This window comes from Neolamprologus multifasciatus, chromosome 15, assembly GCF_963576455.1.
Source record: "Neolamprologus multifasciatus chromosome 15, fNeoMul1.2, whole genome shotgun sequence".
Taxonomy (NCBI): Eukaryota; Metazoa; Chordata; class Actinopteri; order Cichliformes; family Cichlidae; genus Neolamprologus; species Neolamprologus multifasciatus.
Window position 1 is genome coordinate 23,726,132 of NC_140453.1, and position 21,995 is coordinate 23,748,126.

Consider the following 21,995-nt stretch of genomic DNA (forward strand, 5'->3'; position numbering starts at 1 on the left):
TGAAAGTCGGCTGATCGGGTCGATCTTGTAGCTCATAAGTGTTGAACAGTTACTTTTAGTGAGACAGGAAAGACTTCAAAATCAAGTCGACACAAATGACACATCGACATTGGACCAATACTTCTCATTGCTTTAGCATTGTGAGCAAGCTAGATGCACAGTTTCAGCCCATGAAGTTTATAATTCATGTCACTCCCAGTCAGACCAAACTCAGTCTTTGCACTTTGACCACTTTTTTGTGGGTAAGTGCACACTGGGCTATGCTGTAGATCAAGGGTGGGGGAATCTCCAGGCCTCAAGGGCCGGTGTCCTGCAGGTTTTAGATGTGTCCTTGATCCAACACAGCTGATTCAAATGGCTATGTTACCTCCTCAACATGCCTTGAAGTTCTCCAGGGACTTGGTAATGAACTAGTCATTTAATTTAGGTGTGTTGATCCAGGGTGATATCTTAAACCTGCAGGACTCGGCCCGTGAGGCCTGGAGTTCCCCACCCATGCTGTAGATTGTGCAGTGATGTATAGTTGCCATAGATGCCATAGATTCCACCCATCCATCCATCTCTGCTTATCTGGAGCCAGAGCCTACCCCAGCTGTCAAAGGGTGAGAGGCCGAGCGTATACCCTGGACAGATTAGGAGACCGTCACAGGGTTAACACAGAGACACACAACTATTAACAATCACGTTCACACCTGCTATCAATGTAGAATCACATGTTAACCTAACATTCATGTTCGTGGACTGTGGAGTACCCAAAGAGAACCCACACAGGCATGGGAAGGACATCTGCTGGATTTCAATTCAATTCAATTCAATTCAATTTTATTTATATAGCGCCAAATCACAACAAAAGTTGCCTCAAGGCGCTTCATAGATACAGAGAAAAACCCAACAATCATATGACCCCCTATGAGCAAGCACTTTGGCGACAGTGGGAAGGAAAAACTCCCTTTTAACAGGAAGAAACCTCCGGCAGAACCAGGCTCAGGGAGGGGCGGCCATCTGCTGCGACCGGTTGGGGTGAGAGAAGGAAGACAGGATAAAAGACATGCTGTGGAAGAGAGACAGAGGTTAATAACAGATATGATTCAACACAGAGAGGTCTGTTAATACATAGAGAGCGAGAAAGGTGACTGGAAAGGAAAAACTCAATGCATCATGGGAATCCCCCGGCAGCCTACATCTATTGCAGCATAACTAAGGGAGGATTCAGGGTCACCTGGTCCAGCCCTAACTATATGCTTTAGCAAAAAGGAAAGTTTTAAGCCTAATCTTAAAAGTAGAGATAGTGTCTGTCTCCCGAATCCAAACTGGAAGCTGGTTCCACAGAAGAGGGGCCTGAAAACTGAAGGCTCTCCCTCCCATTCTACTTTTAAATACTCTAGGAACAACAAGTAGGCCTGCAGAGCGAGAGCGAAGTGCTGTAATAGGGTGATATGGTACCACAAGGTCATTAAGATAAGATGGGGCCTGATTATTTAAGACCTTGTATGTGAGGAGCAGGATTTTGAATTCAATTCTGGATTTAACAGGAAGCCAATGAAGGGAAGCCAAAACAGGAGAAATATGCTCTCTCTTTCTAGTCCCTGTCAGTACTCTTGCTGCAGCATTTTGGATTAGCTGAAGGCTTTTCAGTGAGTTTTTTGGACATCCTGATAATAATGAATTGCAGTAGTCCAGCCTGGAAGTAATAAATGCATGAACTAGTTTTTCAGCGTCACTCTGAGACAGGATATTTCTAATTTTAGAGATGTTGCGCAAATGGAAGAACGCAGTCTTACATATTTGTTTAATATGTGCGTTGAAGGACATATCCTGGTCAAAAATGACTCCAAGGTTCCTCACAGTGTTACTGGAGGCCAAGGTAATGCCATCCAGAGTAAGAATCTGCTTAGATACCATATTTCTAAGCTTTTCAGCGCCGAGTACAATGACCTCAGTTTTATCTGAGTTAAGAAGCAGAAAGTTAGTGGCCATCCAGGTCTTTATGTCTTTAAGACATTCCTGCAGTTTAACTAATTGGTGTGTGTTATCTGGCTTCATGGACAGATAGAGCTGGGTGTCATCTGCATAGCAGTGAAAATGTATGCTATGTCTTCTAATGATGCTGCCTAGGGGAAGCATGTATAATGTAAACAGAATTGGTCCTAGCACTGAACCCTGTGGAACTCCATAATTAACCTCAGTGTGTGAAGAGGACTCTCCATTTACATGCACAAATTGGAGTCTATTAGATAGATATGATACAAACCACTGCAGTGCAGTACCTGTAATACCTACAGCATGTTCTAATCGCTCTAATAGGATATTATGGTCAACAGTATTGAACCCAAGACCTTCTTACTGTGAGCGATGGCACTGCTGTGCTGACCAAGGCTATACATTTAGACTTTTAATCAAACCTAAGCAAGAAAACAAACTCCTGCAAATTAATTTCATTATTTTCCTACATGACATTTTTGCAAATATGTATAAGACTACTACTGTATTGAGAAATGTCGAGTAACAAGAAAATATCACAGATCATATTGTTAAAAGGAGCAATAGTAGCTCAGAGGGTTACACAGTTGCTTCACAGGAAGAAGGTCCTGAGTTCAAACCCTGGTAGGGTGTCTTGTTCTGGAGCCTTTGTTTCTCCCACCAGTGAAAAACATTCTCACAGAAGAGGCTTAATCTCGAGTTTGTCTCCGAAATGTGCCTGTTAAACTTTATTGAACCAGCAAGTCAAAGAGACGAAGCTGAGATATTTGAACGTTTGCAGAGAGGGGATAATGGATGTACTGGCCACAGGAAGTTTAATGTGGAACACCACCGAGGAAGTTCGTGGATGCAGTGAAGGAGGGTTGATGTGACAGAGAGGATGATAAGTCCCTAATTTTCTCATTATTTTCCACCCAGGTGTCATTTGTGCAGTACAGCGACAACGCTAAGACCGAGTTCAAGCTGAAAGCTTACAAGGACAAAGGCCTCGCCATGGCCGCGCCTTCTTACATTCGTTACCGAGGAGGAAACACCAAAACAGGTTTGATCTCATGCTACAGGCCACAGGTACAGATCCAAACAAGCATCTGCTGATCTGACACAGTTTTCCTCTGAGCAGGAGAGGCGCTGAAACACACTTATGAGAAGGCCTTCTCTCTTGAAAACGGGATGAGGAGAAATGTCCCCAAGGTGGTGGTAGCCATCACTGATGGACGCTCTCAGGATGAGGTGAAGAAGAACGCCGCCAGGCTCCAACACGCAGGTAGATGTCACACAAACGTGTATCTCCATGCGAGTGTGTCCCAGATGAGCTCTGTTACAAACAGCTGTAAACAGACTGTTTACAGACCAAACAGAAGCAGCTGGTTCTCATCAGAATTAATGAAACCGCGCTGGATAGAATTTTCAGTAATATTTTGTATCCATTTTTGGATATTATTACCTGTTTAGACTCTTACTGGAAGAATAAATGAAGCCGTTAAGCCAAGAGTCTGTTTGTGTTCTGACTGCCTTGGTTTGTGACGTCCTCAGGTTACAGCGTCTTTGCCATCGGTGTCGCTGACGTGGATTTCATCGAGCTGCAGCAGATTGGCAGCAAACCCAGCGAGAGACACGTTTTCGTTGTGGACGACTTTGACGCTTTCAACACCATCAAAGAAAACCTGATCACCTTCATCTGCGAAACTGCAACTTCCTGTTAGTTTAGAACAAAAAAGACAAATGTTGCTTTAACATGTGTTTCAGTTAATTAATTTCTGTGTGTTTTTGTCCACAGCGTGCCCCTTAATTTTTGTGAATGGATTTACTTCACCTGGTAAATACAAACTTTAGAGAAATTCATGACTTATTCACTGTTCGTCTGGATGATCTTGCAGTTAAAGGCAAGCTCCTGATTGGTTGTTTCAGGCTTCAGGATGCTGGAGGCATTCAACCTGACGGAGAAGACCTACAGTTACATCAAAGGCGTCTCCATGGAACCTGGCTCCTTCAACAGCTACACAGCATACAGACTTCATAAGAATGCCTTCCTGACTCAGCCTACTACGTGAGTCTCACGGGTCACAGGCTTATATGCGCCCATATGTTTCACATTAATCCTCATTTACCTTTGCTCTTTACGGTCTAAAACCTCTTAAGGTTTTGTCACTCATTTTTATTTGAGCACCTTCTCTTTTAACTTTGAGCTCTATTTCATAGACTTTGAAAGCACCGTGGTATAGCCTTTGAGGTCTATGCCACGATGCTGGAGAGGACAGTCAGCCTGTTAGTTAAACCTCAGATTCAGGAGGATCAATGGTTTTCATCCGGTTGTGAAACATTGGACCAGCTTTCTATCTTCTCAAAATTGTGTGAGAGTGTGTGGGAGTTTGCCCAACTAGTCTGCATGTGTTTTGTGGACTTGGAGAAGGCATTCGACCGCATCTGTCAGGGCATCCTGTGGTGGGCACTTCGGGAGTATGGGGTGACCGACCTATGGCTATGAGCCATTTGTCCATGTACAACTGTAGTGAGAGCTTAGTTTGCTTTGCTGGTAATAAGTCAGACCCCTTCCCAGTGAGAGTTGGTCTCTGCCAGCCCTGCTCTTTGTCACAAAAAAAAGACAGATGGCAGAAGGTTTCCGCTTTCATCGGAATCTGGACTCTGGTCTTCACAGATGATGTTGTACTTTTGGCGTCATTGGGTGATGAAATAGGGTGGTTTGCAGCCAAGTGTGAAGCAGCTAGGATGAAAATCCGCACCTCTGAAGATGGAGTTCTCACTGTAGGTCAGGGATGAGTAGTTGTTTAAATATCTTGGGGTCTTGTTGACGAGTGACAGCAGAGTGGGTTGGGAGGTTGACAGACGGACTGAAGCAGCGTCTATGTTGATGTGGTAATCAATGTATTGTGGTGGAGAGGGAGAGCTGAGTGCAAAGCTGTCCATTTACCTGTTGATAATGGAGCCTCCTAGGTTAGGGATTTTAAACCTATCCCACCAGAAAAAGGCCCTGGGGCAGACCCAGGATACGCTGGAGAGATTATACTGTACCTCTTGGATGGCTTGGGACTGCCTCAGTGACACCCAGATCACTCGGATTGTGAAGACACACCTGGAGCCTGAAGTAGAAAGCCCAGCTTAACAAGGAAGCTGATAACAACCATCAGAATACTTGTTATATCTGACTGAAGTTTGAGGTTTTGTGAAACTACTGTATTGAACGTCCTTCATATTCTACGGCTCTGTCTGTGCAGTGCTGGGATCAGCAGAGTGTTCATACCAGTGCTGACTGGTCAGAATGTGTGTTTGAGTTTTTAATGTGCATCTTAAACTGAATCTTTTCTTTCAAAAATGCGAGTTTCCGAGGTTTTCTGTGACATGGCCTGATTGAGTTACCAGTTTCTGCTGGAGCTTCCCAGAGTTTCTCCAGATTTGCTGTCTTTCGAATGCTTCCATGTTGTTCTCGTCTCCAACGGGACGAAAGTAACCAGCTGCATTCAAACTGTTTGAGCCCAGCTGTGGGGTCAGACTGAGCTGCAGGTCATGACGGAGAACAGACTGCCCATAAAACGGCTTTTCAGTTCTTTCTGTAGCTGTTTCACACTGTGAGCTTCCATCAGGCCACTGAGTGCAGACGCAACCGCAAACTAGACTGTTAAAACTGGCCACCACCCAGCACTGGCGTCCTATACCTAGAATATCACATGCAACAGCAGCGAGATGGAAAACAGCTTGGGTTTTGACTGTTTACCAAAACTGGCTTAACAAAATGTGTAGTGACATCACAGGGACAAATGAGAAACATCCTGCAGCGATGTGAAAAGGAGAGGAAGAGGAGCCAGTGGATGGAAAATTATTAAAATCACTGCTAACAGACAACATGTTATTTTTACAGTTGTGTCTATCATTACTTGGAAATAGCACATTGTTTGTGTTAGTGGATATTTAATCTAAGAACAAAGATGTGATTGAAATACAGATTGTTTTTATTCAGTAGGTTTTACTCTAAAATAGGCTCCAAAATAACTGGAAAAATAAGTAACCTGATCGCAACCTAATAGAGCAGCTTTTGGTTACTGAAGACAAAATTGAATGCAGAGAGACCCACAAACAAGCAGCAACTGAAGGCAGATGCAGTAAAGGCCTGGGCGTGAATCTTGAGGGAGGAAACGCAGCATTCTCTGATGTTCATGGGTTTTATACCTCAGGCAGTCACTGACTGCAAAGTATTAAAAACAATCCTTGTGTTTAAAATCATGTAATCTAGCGTGTTACTTTCCAGCCTCTGTGAAGCTGTTCTATATATCCTTGAGCCCAAGGCCAGACTTCTGTTTAAGGTTTAAGCTGTGTTTAACCTGTCCTCGCTCTGTCCGGACGCGCTGTTATGTTTTTTTCTTCCTTTTTCAGAGACATCCACCCTCTTGGTCTTCCCCGCGCCTACACCATCATCATGATGTTCCGCCTGCTGCCCGACACGCCCAAGGAGGCCTTCGACATCTGGCAGGTGTCGAGCAAAGATCACAAACCAGAGACCGGCGTCACCCTTGACCGTAAGTATCGCACTCTATTCTTATCCTGTGCTGTCTGTGTGAAAACAGAGAAAAGCAGCAAGGAAATGTGTGATGTGGAGCAGCTGTGCCTCACTGCGTCGTATCTGATCGCTGACAGAGAAGAGTTTGTAATGTAATGAGCTGGCCGTGCCCTCTGGCTGCTTCGGTCTGAGCTGATCGCAGACTCCCTTCGCCACACAACTGTTGTGTCATCGAGCAGCTCAGCTGGCTCTCGTAAAGCCTGTGTTTCTGTCTGTCAGCAGGATTTCAACAAAAATCCACCAGTGACAAACATTTGTATTCTTGAGTTATTACAATGAATTATAACTGTGCATGATTAAAGGTTTGACATCATGCGAGAAACCTTCTGGCACAAAGTTGCACAACAAAGCACCAACAAAGCGAAAGTTGGTCTTCCTGTTTCCAGTGTTTGTGCTGAGAGAACTTTCTCTTGACAGCTCCACAGAAACTCAAACATATGAAAGTCGTGTCAGTCGTTGTGTTTGGCAGGTTCAGGTAAAGTATTTTGTCACTAATGAAGCTGTGCTAACTCTGTAAGAAACAGACTATATTCACTTTAACTGCCCTGTACTAAAACAGCAAGTTCAACATATCTAGGATATATTTCCTTATCTGAGTTCGTTAAACCTAATCCATCATAATAATAAAAAATAAAAATATGAAGAGGTTAGCACATATTTCAGGTTAAATAATGGGTGAATTGAAACAGCAGAGCCAGGAGCCATTCTGCCCCCAACTTTTCAAGGTCTGCTAAGGCTACACCCTTAAAACCTCATAATAGCACATACTAACACACAGAGTTGTACTCGTCAAAACAACTGGCTTACACTAGAGGGTAAATCAAGTCTTTGAAATAACTGACACACACACCAAAGTTAAAAATAAGCTACAGCATTTCAGACAGGATCAGTGGGTTTTTTTGTATCATTAATATATCGCCTGTAGGAGATTGTGACAGTTATGATGACTGAGTGGTCCATCTACATTCATTCTAACTTTTATAATGTTGCTTCTAAAATTCATGGCAGGCTAAAATTCTTAGGACTGCAGGGATTCCCTGGTGCTCCCAATGGTCTGAAAGCAGCACAGTTGCTTTAAGGACATCTAGATGATAAGGAATTACAGCAGTCCAGCCTAGAAGTGCATACAAGGAATAGTTTTGCAGCATCAGTCTGAGAGAGGATGTTTCTAATTTTGGCAATATTACACAGATGAAAAAATGTCGGCCAAGATCAAATCCAAGAGATCTGATCAAGATGAAAGTTGAATTACACATCCTGGTCAAAAAGAAGTGGAACTGGAAGCTATCAGTAATGTATCTGATTAGACGTGCATCAGAGATTTGAGTGGTGGCAACTGAGATAAAATATCTGGTTAGACAGACAGATTTTTGGGACAAACACGAAAAAAGTTCAGTTTTGTCTGAGTTTAGAAGTGGAAAATTACAGGTCATCCAGGCCTTTATGTCTTTAAGACATGCCTGTAGTGATGTGTCATCTGTTTTCATAGATACATAAAGTGGGGTGTCATTTGTATAGAAATGAACATGAGTGTGAATGACTGTTTTTCGATGAGTCCAGTTGAAAAGCTCGAGCAGATTTCTTTTGAGACTGAACCTGAGTATTCCTACAACTTAATTCTAATGTAATTTATTCTTCTGTCCCTGCTCAGCATCCAGCCAGACCGTTTCATTCTACAACAAAGACGAAAGCGGCGAGCTACAGAGAGTCACATTTGACACGAGGGAAGTGAAGAAGATCTTCCATGGAAGCTTCCACAAGGTAAGCAGAAGTCATTAATCTTTCAGTGGAGACTGTCCACATGTGAATTCTAACATATTGCATATTGAAATTGAGGAGAATGAAGCCAAATTTGTCTTTAATGTTTGAGTTATGTAACTTTTTTCGGTCTGTGGCTTGACTGAGGCTTGACACATGAATCGAAGCGCTCCTCTTTGATCTCGCTGGACGTCTCGAGGTCATACAGAACCCGCACATGCCTGAGATTCCAAATATGCTGTATATTACAGCCAGAGCACCTCACACGCAAACTGCAGACGTGTTCCTGAGGAGTTATGTTGGCTCACATGAACAGATGGTCCTCTGCAGGTTGTAAAACGCAGAGCAGCAACTGCTTGCGATTACACGCACTTCAAACATGGTCGCCATCTGCGTCTCCTGGATGTTATAAAATGATCAATAGACAGCCTGACATGAGCTGAGCAGGTCTGATTAGGTGGAGGTATGATGTAGCTTTTTGGGATGGTTTGTTATTCAATCTTTAAAACTCCTTTGAAAACAAATGAGATCATTCATGAGGATCTTCTCCTGTGGCTCTTAAGTAACTGTTATTTTCACCTTTGAGATTATGTTTTTTTGCAATTTGAGTTAAACACACTCCTTTTGCCTCAAGCTAAACATTAAAAAGACAACTCCTCAAACGCTAACAAAATGTGCTGGCTCAGAAAAATGTCCATCAGTTAGTCAATGAAAAGGGAGAAGTCATCTTTCTCCCACTGAAAATGCTACATACATGTAAACAGAAAGAACTTTCTCAGACTTCCTTTCCTGGACAATCGAGCATCCAACCACTCAGCAGGCTGTTGGATTTGGGCTTCTGAACTTACTCATTACTGAAATAACAGGACTGCGGGTGAATCCTAGCTCAACCAATAACTTGTAAAGAACGTTGCAAACAACAACCAAGGAATAATCTCGGTGCTGGTGGAGGAGAGAGCGTGTTTGATTGTGTGTAGATGAACTTTGACAGCCAATCAGAGAAGAGAGAGTAGATTAAATATGTAGGTTCTAGATGAAAAGAAAAAAAAATGCAGTAACCGGATGATTGATGTGCCAGCACATGTACGATACATACATGATAATAAATGTAATATAGTTGGGTTTCTAACTAGCAAACGAACCACCTGAAGAAATGGTGAAAAAATGTTTTACTTTTTCTACTCAGCAATGAATCCTCTGATCTCAGGGCCATAGGGACATAGTCACTTTGTGTTTTGTAACACTGCTCAGAAAATGTTGGTTTTTGGTTGATCATTGTCAGTTTTGTACTGGTGTATAACTGTTTTATAACCATAAGACAGTTGATAAGAAATGCCACCAGCTGTATTTGTTAATATCGTGAGGTTCAGCCTTCTGTGGTGATGACAATGCCTTTTATGTACAGCATTTTTAGATATATCTGTATCTGCAAATTTTCCCTGCAGAATAATCATGACGTAATCGACTGATCTGGCACATCTGGTCTGAGAATCCCGCAAGACAAAAGCCAGTCCGGCTGGATTGTCTGGCTCTCTTTTCCTTCTGGCTCATCCTAATCAGTGGATGTCTACACTTGCACACGAGGAGGAGTTTAAAATCACAAACAGAACAAAGAACAAAGCACATGCTCCCAACAAACTTTACACAGACACGCACCGCATCTGAAAATTTAAAGCAAACACCACCACCTTCACGTTATGAAACATAGGGCAAACGCAGGGCATGGAGAAGATGCCAAAAGAATCCCCCCAAAAAACCTTTACCCGAATGCAGCACAAGCCTCTTTATTTTTCCTCTCATCATCATGGCCTTACTCCCAAGCCACAACATGCGTGTTAGTGACTGAATTATAATAAGATGAAATATGCTTTGCAACTGTTGAGAGCATAAACTAAACAATACAAAGAAAGGATTGTGCAGACAGTGATGAGGATGAGGCAGAGCCTGAGAGAGCTGGACAGCTTTTGTCCTCCTGGATTCTCAGCCGATTACTGGGCCTCGGCTTACCCTTTTACTTTCGGGCCCACCAACGAAGACAGATTTGTCATCAGCATCACACTTCAGCAGTTCGAACCTGATGTAAGAGATTTTCTTAGTGTGGCGTTGGGCTTTAAAGACAGTTTCCACTCAAAGCTACTGTGTTTCATGCTCTAGATTAGGTCTGAGCCGTGGTGCTGATAGCAACACATTTACAGGAAGCACTGCTGGGAGAAGCGGTGTGGACAGTCCTTTCAACAATATCTTAAAGTTTCATGAGTTTCATCCATAAGCTCCTCTTAGAGGGGGAGATCTTTAAAAGCGCACTGCAGTCGCCGCTGGGACGCTCTACTGGAAAATACTGGGTCACTGCTATTTCTATTAAACAATTACATCAGTGCAGCTGAAGAGTGCCAGCAGGGAGGCGGGACCAGGAGGAGTTTAAGGAGGCAGCGCTCGGTTTTACCTCTTCTGGTAGCCGACCGCTGCTCTGCGGTTTTACCTCCCAGGGTGGGATAAGAGTGTCAGCAGGAAGGCTTTAAGGCCTCTCGCTCTGAACTGTACTAACAGCGGAGTGTGTGGTTGATTTTAGTCTGTAGATGATCTTCACTACTTCTGATAATACTGAGAAATGCCTTTTTCTCCTCCTTTTTCTTTTTGTCATAGAGAAAAAAGAAAAAAGTTGCAGTTTTGGAGCAGACTTCTATAGATTTCATGCCAAATCTGCACCCTCACACACAGGAACCAGCCTAATGATTTAACAGATGTGAATGCAAAGGTCAGAAAGTTGTAACAGGAAACTTAAAAAAAAAAAAAAAATAGTGACCTGGCTATTTTGGAGTTCAGGAGGTCACCATTTCACCACACAGATTTCTGCTTTAAAATTTTTTAAGTAGATCCTTTTCTTTCAGAGTGTCCAAATGGTGGCTTGGAGAGCTGTGGGAGTGTATCAGACCCATTTTATTTCTGTAATATGCAAACAGTGTATATTTATAAATTAATAACTCTTTGCATGCAAGGGAAAAAAGAAGGGAAACCCAGGCTGTTTTTGCACTTGCCAGATGGCAGGGATTTTCAGAGGGAGATGTATCAAAGGATTTAACTGATGCAAGATAATAAGAAGCAGAGAACACTGTAAACGCTACCCATCCTTTAGCTTCAGCCGGACCAGAGTGCCAGCACCTGTCAGATAGAGGCGGATCTCACGATGTTAACCTTGGCATCGTGTTGTGTGAAAGTGAACTGATGATGTGAAAAAGCTGTGATATACTAACGGATGGGGTGGCACGGACTCAAGAAAAGTGCCTTCATCAGGCAATATGAAAAATGAATGCAAAACACAAAAAAGGGCTGATCTGCAGATGTGAAGCTGTGTCCTGAAATTTGAGGCAAAACCCAGATCATCATAATTAGTTGCATCTGCAGATGGGTTTGCTTGTGTGCTGGATTTACAGTCTGACAGACAAGTTATTCCAGAATCTTCACATTTAAAGGCTTTTTGTAGCCAAAGCACACAGAAGAAAAAGCCAAACATTTTAAGACAAAACTTTATTTGTATCTGCAAAAAGGGTGTCTGCTCTTTTCTTATCTTGTTAACGCTGATGAAGAATCTTTGGATTAGCATCACATCCGCATAGTGCACTAGAAATCTGGGTCCTTTGCATTATCAGATACTTTTACTCAGTTTGACTGTGTTTCAGAGTTGCAGGAGGTCAAGTTTCTTTTAGAAGGAAGGTTTGTTTCTAAGTGCCTCTTTAGCGTACTTAGGACCATGACCGCATTAGCCAACTTCTCCTGACACTCAGGCTGAGGGCTGTTGACGTCCTGTGATGATGCTCACATTCTGGGAGCTGTGCTTGGGGTTCATTGAAAAAGAACATGTGGTAAAAACTGAATAAATAGTATATAGATTAGTTTTGGTTTTTTTTATATCTGAATTGGAGAATAAGTGGTTGGCAAAGCTAGTATAGTAATTAAGTTTCTATTTGTCAAGTTCTGTATTGCAATATCCTTTATGGTATTTGGTGAGTCTTCAACTTGCCACAAAGTTGAGATGTGGCAAAATCCCCTGTCATTTGGTGCAAGTCTCAGAATTTTGATGAAATATAAAGGTTTCCCATCGCCACAGTCCCAGTGCTGAGCTCTTCTTGTGTGATCAGTAATTGGAGCTCAGACATGGCGAAAACACAGCTTGACTTCAGGATGCTTCTCATGCCTGCAGTACACTGGAGCCAGTTTGGAAAGACTGGAGTCTGGCATCGTCTCAGATCTAAAGATGAGTCAGAGTTTGGTTTTTGGGGAGGCCAGCGATCGTGCAGGGCCACTGCCAACACTACGGTCAGTTTCCTTTTGAGATTTTTTTTCCCATCATGCTCGGTGGAAATTTACATGAAGAAAAACAATTGACAAACGAAGCAGAAACAGAAGGAGCTCATGGCTTTGACCTGGCAAAGAAAACAAAAGGGGAAAAGGGAAGGCGCCTCGACCGGACATGGTTCTGCCTGAGAGCATGGAGAGAGCACTCCTATTGGTTACTGATGTTCATGTGATCGAACTGCACTATTTACCCAAACCAAGACAAAAAATTCTTTAATTAGAATTAGAGTTAATTATAATGAATCAGTTGATCATGATAATGGTGATAATGAGTGTGCCACAACTTTATCATGATTGTATGGTGACCTTTAACCTCTGTTGAAAAGTTGTTTGGTGCTGGGATACATGTGGACTGTATCCTGGACTTTTAAGTCAGCTTTTCTTTAACAGAAGGCATAAAAATAATGTATTTTAAAATGCAGATTAACCGAGTCAGAGTCCCACATGTGCTTAGTGTGATAAAACCCTTAAAACATGCAGAACTGGATCTTGAGGGGAAATTCTTCTTCTTTGAAGCGGTCAGAGGTCAATTTTAGCTCGGGGCTATGTGCTCTACTGCATGGTGGACACATGGACAACACAATGGCTTTTAGGTCTCTCCAGCAGCAGCAATTAAAAACAGCTGAACTGAAGAAACTTTAAGATTTAAAAGCTTGTCAGAGAAAGGAGTTGATTTAAAATTGTGCTTTAGCCTGAGCGCAGCTGTTGCTGAACCAGATTTACTGAGCTGTTGTCAGTAAAAGACGTCGGCCACATCACCACACTTAGACTCCACTAATCCTTTTCCCCTCTGAGCGCTTCACCAACCAGCTTGCTCAGCACTAGAAACATCCCTGAAATCTTTCCTCAGATGTGTTTAACAGCAGAGATCCATCAGAGCGTCAGCTCTGTTGCAGATACCTTAAGGGTTTAAAGTACAGCTGCCCCCCGACGGGCCCAAACAACGTTTGCATAAGCGAATAAACAAGCCATCATCGAACGATCAGCGCCAAGTAACTGCAGAGAAATCGATTAACGGGCCAGCCAGTAGCTGTAGCTCTGACAGGAAGACGCGACAGGAAATAAAGATGCTCTGACTAATAGAAACATCTCAGAGATTGTACAGCTGGAGTCAGATGGATAAAACTGAATTCAGGGAAGGAAAGCGCATAAATATTCTTTATGCTATGCCTGACATGTTGTTTTTTTTTTTATGAATCTCAACTATCTTGAAACTCTGCACATGTGCACAAACCTCATTTCTACTTTCCAAAGAAGGGAATGTTGCCTCAGCCGAGGAGGGAAATGTCAGTTTACCGTTCTCGAGGCTGAAGTCGTGACCAGAAGAAAGGGATAAAGTAACGTAGGACCATCCATGAGCAGGATGATGGCAGAAAAAGAAGACTGGAGAAGAAAAACAATCAAACTGTGTACTCACTGAACTTTATTGAGCGCCTTATTTTTCATCTTCACTTCAACATATCAGCTTTAACTCGCCCAATATTAGTCAGCTTATTAACTCAGCTTTCAGCTCTCTGGACCCGAGTTGTTCTTCAAACTGCAGTTCCTCCAATGGCCACTTGAGGCAGGCTCCAACACTAAGTCAGTCCCTACAGACATTAATGTTAAAATGTTCGATGCAAACAGCAGAAATGAGCAGGTTTACAGACTGATGGAAGAAGCAGTTTTGTCTCGGAGAGTGGAGAGCTTTGTCCCACTAAAGTTGAATACTAGCATTACTGAGCACATCCACAGAGGATGTTGTTAGTAAAGTGATTTGTATAGGGACACTCCTGAACTCACCCCTTTACTACCAGGGATCACATTCCCAGCTGTTCAAAGCCTTATAAGGACAGGCTTCAGTGTCCCTGTGTGCCTCGTGCTGTCGAAATAAATTCAACTCCAGCGACGGCACATAAATGTGGAACTTGTCCTGCTGACCTGAGGTCAGATGAACAGAGCGAGGGCGTGTACGGCCTCGGCACACGCTTTCATCTCTGCTCGTGTAAACATCGTCAGCCTGGAGCTCAAACGTTACATCCAGACTTTGGTATGAATGGTTTAAGGGGCTTTCCAACAATGGCAGAGGAGCTTGTAAACTGGCAGCTGTAATTGGTCCATTTTTCATCGTAAGTAAAGGAGGGAACAAGAGCGTTTAGTCAGACACTCTGGTTTCATGACTTGTCGTTGCTACGATTTACTGCTGTTACCAAACTTTGAGTATTTTGTAAAGAATAAGGAAGGTTGCTGGATTGTCTGTTACTCTTTGCACCTCCTGAAGACAAAACTCTTCAAAGAAACCCATAAAACAAATGATATAGATGCTTTCCAAACAAAGATTGCACACGTTTAATGTTTAGAAAGATGAACAAAACATTCATAGATCACATCATCATAAAATACACTCGCATGTTTCTACAGAGTGGTGTGTACAGGGTTAATTATTTATGGAATTAAAGCTTTATGGAACCGTGTTTCAGTTTCAATCATGAAGTCCCGTTTTCAGCAGCGCCTTTATTTTGGCAGGTCTCCTTCCTGTAATAGCTGATATTAACCACAACAGCATCCACACAAGGACAATACAACAGCTCGTGTTTTACAGGAACCATGTATCAGACTTTCCTCTGAATCTCTGAGGATTTTTCCAGCCTGAAGAGAATGAAATACTGTATGCTCTCACTTTTGGCACAAAGCTGTTCATGTTTCAATACTGGCAGCTTCAGTGTGATCATATCAGTGCTCTTACTGGCTTTTAAAATCCTTTAAATTTAACAGAAGAGCGAGTCCAGTTAAAGCGTTGACATGCTGAAAGCTTTAATGGTACCTGCTGACTTCATGAAAAGCAGATAAATGTCTCAAACGCTGCGTTTCCCTCCATGAAGTGTTTCTTGGACACCTCGGTGCTTCTGCGTTCTGTTAAACATGACTGACCACAAGCAGCGAGCTGCCCTCGCCGCCGCCACTCTGTGGCTTTGTAGAGGTCATGTTTTCCCTCCATGCATCTTGACTCGCTTCGAGGAAAAGCTGCTGCAAAGGCGGCTCTGATGCTCCACCACAAAATGACGACACGATGCGGCGAGGGTGACGTGACTGAGGAGAAATGCAAATTGTGGTGTTGTGTGTACGGCGAAGCTGCCACAGTTATTTTACTGTTTGGAGTTGTACGAAGTCCATCGGTGAGATAGAAGGAAAGAATTCAGGGTAGATTTGGCCTCTCGGTGAGCATTTCCAGCTGAATCTGGAATATTTCAATTAGATGGAGGAATCTTTGAGCAGATAAAATGATTTGTTCACAAGTCTCCGGACCTGCATCTACACCAACTCGTACCTTTAAAAATTCTCTGGCTTACAGTGAACAACTTTAACTCTGCAAACCTGCTGACATCACAGTACACTGGTATAAATAATGATGCCAGTGGTGGGTATTTATCAGAAAAGCAAAAAGTTACTGAATGAAACGCTTGGAGTGTTTGGACAGATGAAAGCTGAGAGAGCCGTTTTCCTTGTGGTTATTAATTATCCCACAATAGTTCAACTTAATTCAAAATAATCTGTTTAATAGCTTCAAAAAGTAAGAAAATGTAGCATGAATGTCAGAAATATTTAGGTGTCGTGTTGAAGTGAAACAATAAATGTTTTACAGTTTTAAAAACAAGCTGTTAGAACATCGGGGCCTAAAGGCACATTCACACCTTGGGTCTAATGGTTTTTGGTTTGATTTCACATTATTCCCCTGGTGTTGGCCAGAACCGCACAAAACTCAGACTGACATTCATCTTTCAGACACATTCTCCGTAGCTGCACTTAACCAAATGCTGAGGAGCTCATTAGCAGCTGAGTTTTATGTAGATGCTTGTAATTAAGTGGATTAGGTGTAATTATTGAAGGCTTTTGCTTTAACGTCGCCTCTGACTACCAGAGTGCAGCATCAGCGAAGAGCCCTCCAGTTTGTTCAGTTTAGCAGGATGACTCGTCTGCCCTCGAGTCAGGACACGGTAAAAAAGGTTTAATAACAGGGTTTAATAGTTTAATAATAATGCTGTAAATAGGTTGGAACTATTTAAAATGAGAGAGGACGGTGGTGGTGGTTAAGATGGTTACCATTTACCCAAAAGTTCCATAGACTTCCTGTGCAAAGTAAACCTGTAGTATAAACAAATGGGATGTTTTAAATGTAAGTGGTAAATATTTGGTTTATTATTTGGGAGTTTCAACGCATTCTCATTCTTGGCATGTCATGAGGAAAATGGAAGCAGCATTTATAAAAGTTAAGGATTTCCTTTTATTTGGCATCTTTAAACATGATCCCGTAAGGACAAGGAAAATGGAAAACGGATGTTTCCTTGTGAAATACTCATATTTGCAGGGCAGTAACAAGAAAGAGTTTAAAAGGTCAAAAGCCAAAGCACTGCAGGGATGTCTTTAGAACATGATGGAGATACCCCCCTTTCTGAATGGACAGAGGGGAAGTGCTGTTTTCCCTCCATGTGAGCGCTCGTATACTTCTGCATGATCGAGCCTGTTCGTCCGCAGCCTCCGCCATGGGCTCGGCAAAACCTAATAATGTGCAGGCTGCGAGGATGAAAACCAGACATGGCACATGGTCGTAGAACAAAGAATGCGCCAATAAAATCTCTCCTTCCTTTCTCTTTCTGTCTGAAGCTGCACATCCTGGTTTCACCCACCAACGTCCAGCTCAACATCGACTGCCAGGTAGTGGCCGAGAAGCAGATCAAGGCCGCTGGAAACATGTCCAGCGACGGCTACCAGGTCCTGGGCAAGATGTCCAAATCCATCGGCTCCAAAGGAGAATCGGCAACTGTAAGTGAACTCTGCGTTCACACAAACAGGAGACTGACGTTATCTACCGACGCAAATGATTTTATCTCTATTTTACTTTGACTGCAAATAGTACAAAAATTTCAAAGCAAATTAAATTGACACAGATTTCATCCGTTTCTTTATATAACCAATAAGAGTTTGTTGATCTTTAGCATCTTCTGGTCCTACTTTTAAAGTAGGGTTGGGTGATACAGTAAGACTTTTCTAACACGCCATCAGACAAAAAAAAAAACAGCCTTTGTTTGCAGCCTGCTTTCCCTTACTGCTCACATACTTCACATGCAAAATCACCTTGTTAGGTTTCTTCAGTTGATGCACGCCTTCCACTCTAAATCATTTACCAGCAGTTAGATATTAAACAATCAGGGTGCACAGCTTATAAACTGGGTGACAGAAGAGTTTAGCAATACGTGGCTAACTGAACTAGCTGTCGAGAAGACTTGTTACCTCGGAGAGTTACAAAAAACAGGAAGTGAGGCTTCCACGTAAGTGTCAGTTCTCTACAGCACTACATTCACCATCATGCTGATGTCTGTGTCTGTGTTTGAACTCTCTGTTTAAAGATGCTTTGTTCAGCAGCCTCACAAGTTTGCATTGTACAGTGTTGAATTCTCACTAAACTGGCATAAAAACAGAATAACAAATAAAAAATTTCTGCCAAAACTAAAACTTAAAACTGGGGTTTATTTACTAGTTCCGACACCCAACCCTCCCAACACCATCCATCCATTCGCTTCTGCTTATCCTTTTCAGGGTTGTGAGGGGTGCTGGAGCCTATCCCAGCTGTTTTAGGGTGAGAGGCAGGTTACTCCCTGGACAGGTTGCCAGTCTGTTGCAGGGCTAACACATAGACAAACACAACCATTCGCACTCACATTCACTCCCACATTCACACCTTTGGGCAATTTAGAGTTTCCAATTAACCTATCCCCACTAAGTGCAAGTCTTTGGACTGTGGGAGGAAGCCGGAGGACCCAGGGAGGACCCACGCAAACACGGGGAGAACATGCAAACTCCACACAGAAAGATCCCAGGCTGATTGCGGAATTGAACTCAGGACCTTATTGCTGTGAGGCAACCACCCTACCAACACGTTCTATGAAATTCAGCCTGGTAGATTTGTGTTATCTTGGTGAATGACAGACAAAAATCAAGAACCAAGGTGAAAGCTGAGGTGGAGAAAAATGAAGTAGCACAATTATAAAATGTTAGCTGCTGCTGACTTTATCAGCGCAAAACAAACAGTGCAGCTTTTTACCTCAGCTGTAAAAGGCTGGTGGGGTATTGTCATCACCCCTACGTTTGTGAATGTGATAACTGGAGCAGGTAGTCACGTATATTTTCAAATTGACACAATCAGTGCAGCTACCAAAAATCGTTTGAATCTCAGTTTTCTCAGATCTCAAATCTCAGATGTAGGATTTTGAAATTGATACCTGAGGTGTGTCTGCTAGGAGTCTGAGGGGTAGCACTGCTGTCAGCAGTATTCTTATTCGTTGCTGTACGTTTAGTTTGAATACTGAACAAACTTTAATGAGCAGAGAGTGAACTGAACACAATCCACAGCATTTCGAACATTTTGTAATTAATTTAAAGTTTTGTTGTTTTTTTGGGGGGGGATACAGAGAGGTTGTAGATAATTCAAACAGACAGTGAAATGAGTTTTACATGGCGCCACATGTAAATCCATCAGCAGGGTTGTAATGCGAGCCTTTCTCCCCGGGGCTGATGGGACTCGGCAGTGCCTCATTCTCTGCTGTTTTTCTGCATGTCCTCTGGGAGCTGTGGAGGGTGTATCACAGACACATGTACCACTACGCCATATCCATGTTTTTGTTTTTTTCTCCCCTCCTTCTCCACAGTTCCAGCTCCAGATGTTCGACATTGTCTGCAACTTGGCCTGGACCAGCCGAGACAGATGTTGTGACCTCCCATCGAGGGTAAGGGAACCCCGACCTCCACAAAGCCTTTGAGCCTAACATATTTAGCATGTGCCCACTCTGGCACGCCGTCGCTCCTTTAGCCTCAAACCGGCAGCTGAGTGACGACGATAAACTGGCGCTAGCTTCGACTCCAGATAATCAGCTGTGCTGGGGAGTATATCCTCCGAACGTCTACTGGGATTAAAGAATATAGAAACAGCTGATGAAGTTTTGGCCGATAGGGTGCAAAGATTTCCTTCCTAGATATAATTTTTTTTATTCAACCTTGAAAACCCCACACCAAAAAACCCATCTGAATTATTGGAAAAATAAAGTGTTTGCTGTTTTCACAGCCTGATTGGACACATGCACACTTTGGGTTTTCTTTAAGTCTGAAAGTGAAGAAGAGGTTGTAGTGAGGTTGTCTTGGTACACGAAGATCAATTTAATTTCTACGTCCAGCAATAAACGACCCATATATCTCAGAAACTCACACTGGCTTGTAAGTGTACACTTTTCTGTCTTTGGCTTTTTTTCATCTATGGAGCATCTTGGGGATGTTGATCATCTCATAAAGGGGTGCTATCAGGCCAGCTGGTTCTCTGAAAGAAACCAGACCAAGGAAAAATGCACAAAAACTTTATTGATGCATTTAGTCACAGTTAAAAGTGATGGTAAAACACAGACGAGTGTGTTTGTACTGTAACACTCAGCAGGCAGAAGTGTGACCTTGATTTGCCTTTGAAGGGATTTTTAGACCCAGCAGCAGATCAAAGCAGAGGACTCGTAATCAGAGTCAGAACCGGCTCCAATCACAGAGGGAAATAAACTGGGTATATATGATATGCAATGGCGTGTGAGCCTTAAAAAAAAAAGCACAGTGAACTATGGGAAAATAAAACGTTTATTAAACGTAAAAACTGATTTATTTAATAATCTAAGCTAAATTATGTTCAGTACTTACATTTTATTACAAAAAAAACCAACAACAACAACAACATGAACTGGGTGTCCCGTTATCATAGCTAGGTTTCCAAAGAAACTGAAGTGCAAAAAAACATTGATTTGACATGTAATTTAATTTTTATTTAATTAAAAATTGTGAAAAAAAGAAAAAAGATATATATAGGAGTGAGATTCAGAAATGAAACCATCTTTTGTGGACTTATCCCGTTTAACACGGACTCAAAATTTAAAAACATTTTTTTAAAAGTCCTGTGGTCGATCAAATTGTTCATAGACGCTGCATCCTCTCCACTAAAGAGACAAAAACTTGTTGAGCAAAGTTCAAAGTATGGTACAGTACAGGTAACTTGCACATCTATGAAAGCACCATTAATGCTATATGGCAGAAGACTTTGGAGAAAATCTTGATGAATTTCAGCAGGACGGTGCCAAACCACATTCTGCACGTACTCCAAATGCATGCTTTAGTGAGCACCAACTCACAAATCAGTCCTTTCAAATGGTTTTACACTGTATGCTGAAGACCCGCGAATATTAGCAAGAGAACAGTCCAACAAACAGACGATCCACTGTGAGCAGCACTTGACGACTGTGGGGAGGAAGAATTACTTTTTTAACAGGAAGGGACCGCCCCATCATTCTGATGGCGGACAGTTAGATGGTGATCAGAAAGAGAAGGAGGAACAACAGTAATGTTTGGAGATCTTGATTTTTAGGCTGTAGAGAACTTGAGAACATATGAATCTCATTCATCCAGGGCAGGTCCAAACGTTGTTTGTGAAAATGCTTTCTGGTGTTTGTCAAGCTCTTTGTGGGGTGAAAATCTGTGGGCATCAGCAGCAGCTACAGTAAGAACAGCTCAGGCTGTGGTTAAGCGGCTGGCCTCTCTCAGTGTGACGGTTTCTCACTTCGGTCCCAGCAGAGATCTCCAGAGACGCAGTAACAAATGGAGCTTTGTTTGAGCGCAGTATGTCTGCAGCTGGATGTCCAAAACATTTTGAAAAGTGCTTCAACTCCAGCGGATTATTATCTAAATTGCTGCCGAGCAGGGACAGCTGCTTGATTGGTTAAATGATCCAAACTGAGGCGATCTGCGAGGACTCGGTGGAAATATCCACCCAGACAAGAGGAGTTTCACATCCATGTGAAAGTCCTGCGTGAGCTGAAATATCCACACATCGGGTCCAAGATGAGTGTTTAGCAAATGCTTTAAATCCAAGCAACTCTGTGAACATCATAGTTAGCATTCCCAGTCGGCGTGAATAGGAAAGGATGTCATCATTATTCAGAAATGCTCACAACACAGGATTTTTCTTATCAGTTGTATTATGGGCCATGCTAACTCTATATCTTCCCTTACACTGATGGGATTTTAGAGCTTCGTGAACAGAAAGTTCATGTAAGAGGCTTATATGAACTACATGAAGCCTGTAGTTTACTTTCACTGTCTTTGTCGGTGAAGCTGATACCAATAAATGATACCACAGGGCGCCACACAGCACAGTTTTGGCTCTGCTCACCACCTCATGGAAGACTTTTTACCTGCAGACATCCTGTGCAGAGTCTTTATGCAATGAGAGTCGTGTGACTGTTCAGCAGCGATTTCAAAAGGAATTTCATTTGAC

General features: G+C 42.6%; 1 protein-coding gene across 4 annotated transcripts in view; it reads left to right on the top strand.

The window, feature by feature from the left end:
• The window catches only part of col12a1b (collagen, type XII, alpha 1b), a 169,276-nt gene that overhangs the window by 126,875 nt on the left and 20,406 nt on the right, over nucleotides 1–21,995 (top strand). For all 4 annotated transcript variants that reach the window (XM_085134191.1, XM_085134192.1, XM_085134194.1 and 1 more), the window contains 9 exons: nucleotides 2,899–3,022; nucleotides 3,101–3,244; nucleotides 3,514–3,678; nucleotides 3,758–3,796; nucleotides 3,889–4,027; nucleotides 6,367–6,509; nucleotides 8,202–8,311; nucleotides 17,303–17,461; nucleotides 19,345–19,422. In XM_085134191.1, coding sequence (XP_084990317.1) covers nucleotides 2,899–3,022; nucleotides 3,101–3,244; nucleotides 3,514–3,678; nucleotides 3,758–3,796; nucleotides 3,889–4,027; nucleotides 6,367–6,509; nucleotides 8,202–8,311; nucleotides 17,303–17,461; nucleotides 19,345–19,422 — 1,101 coding nt within the window. The remainder of the gene's footprint in view (nucleotides 1–2,898; nucleotides 3,023–3,100; nucleotides 3,245–3,513; nucleotides 3,679–3,757; nucleotides 3,797–3,888; nucleotides 4,028–6,366; nucleotides 6,510–8,201; nucleotides 8,312–17,302; nucleotides 17,462–19,344; nucleotides 19,423–21,995) is intronic.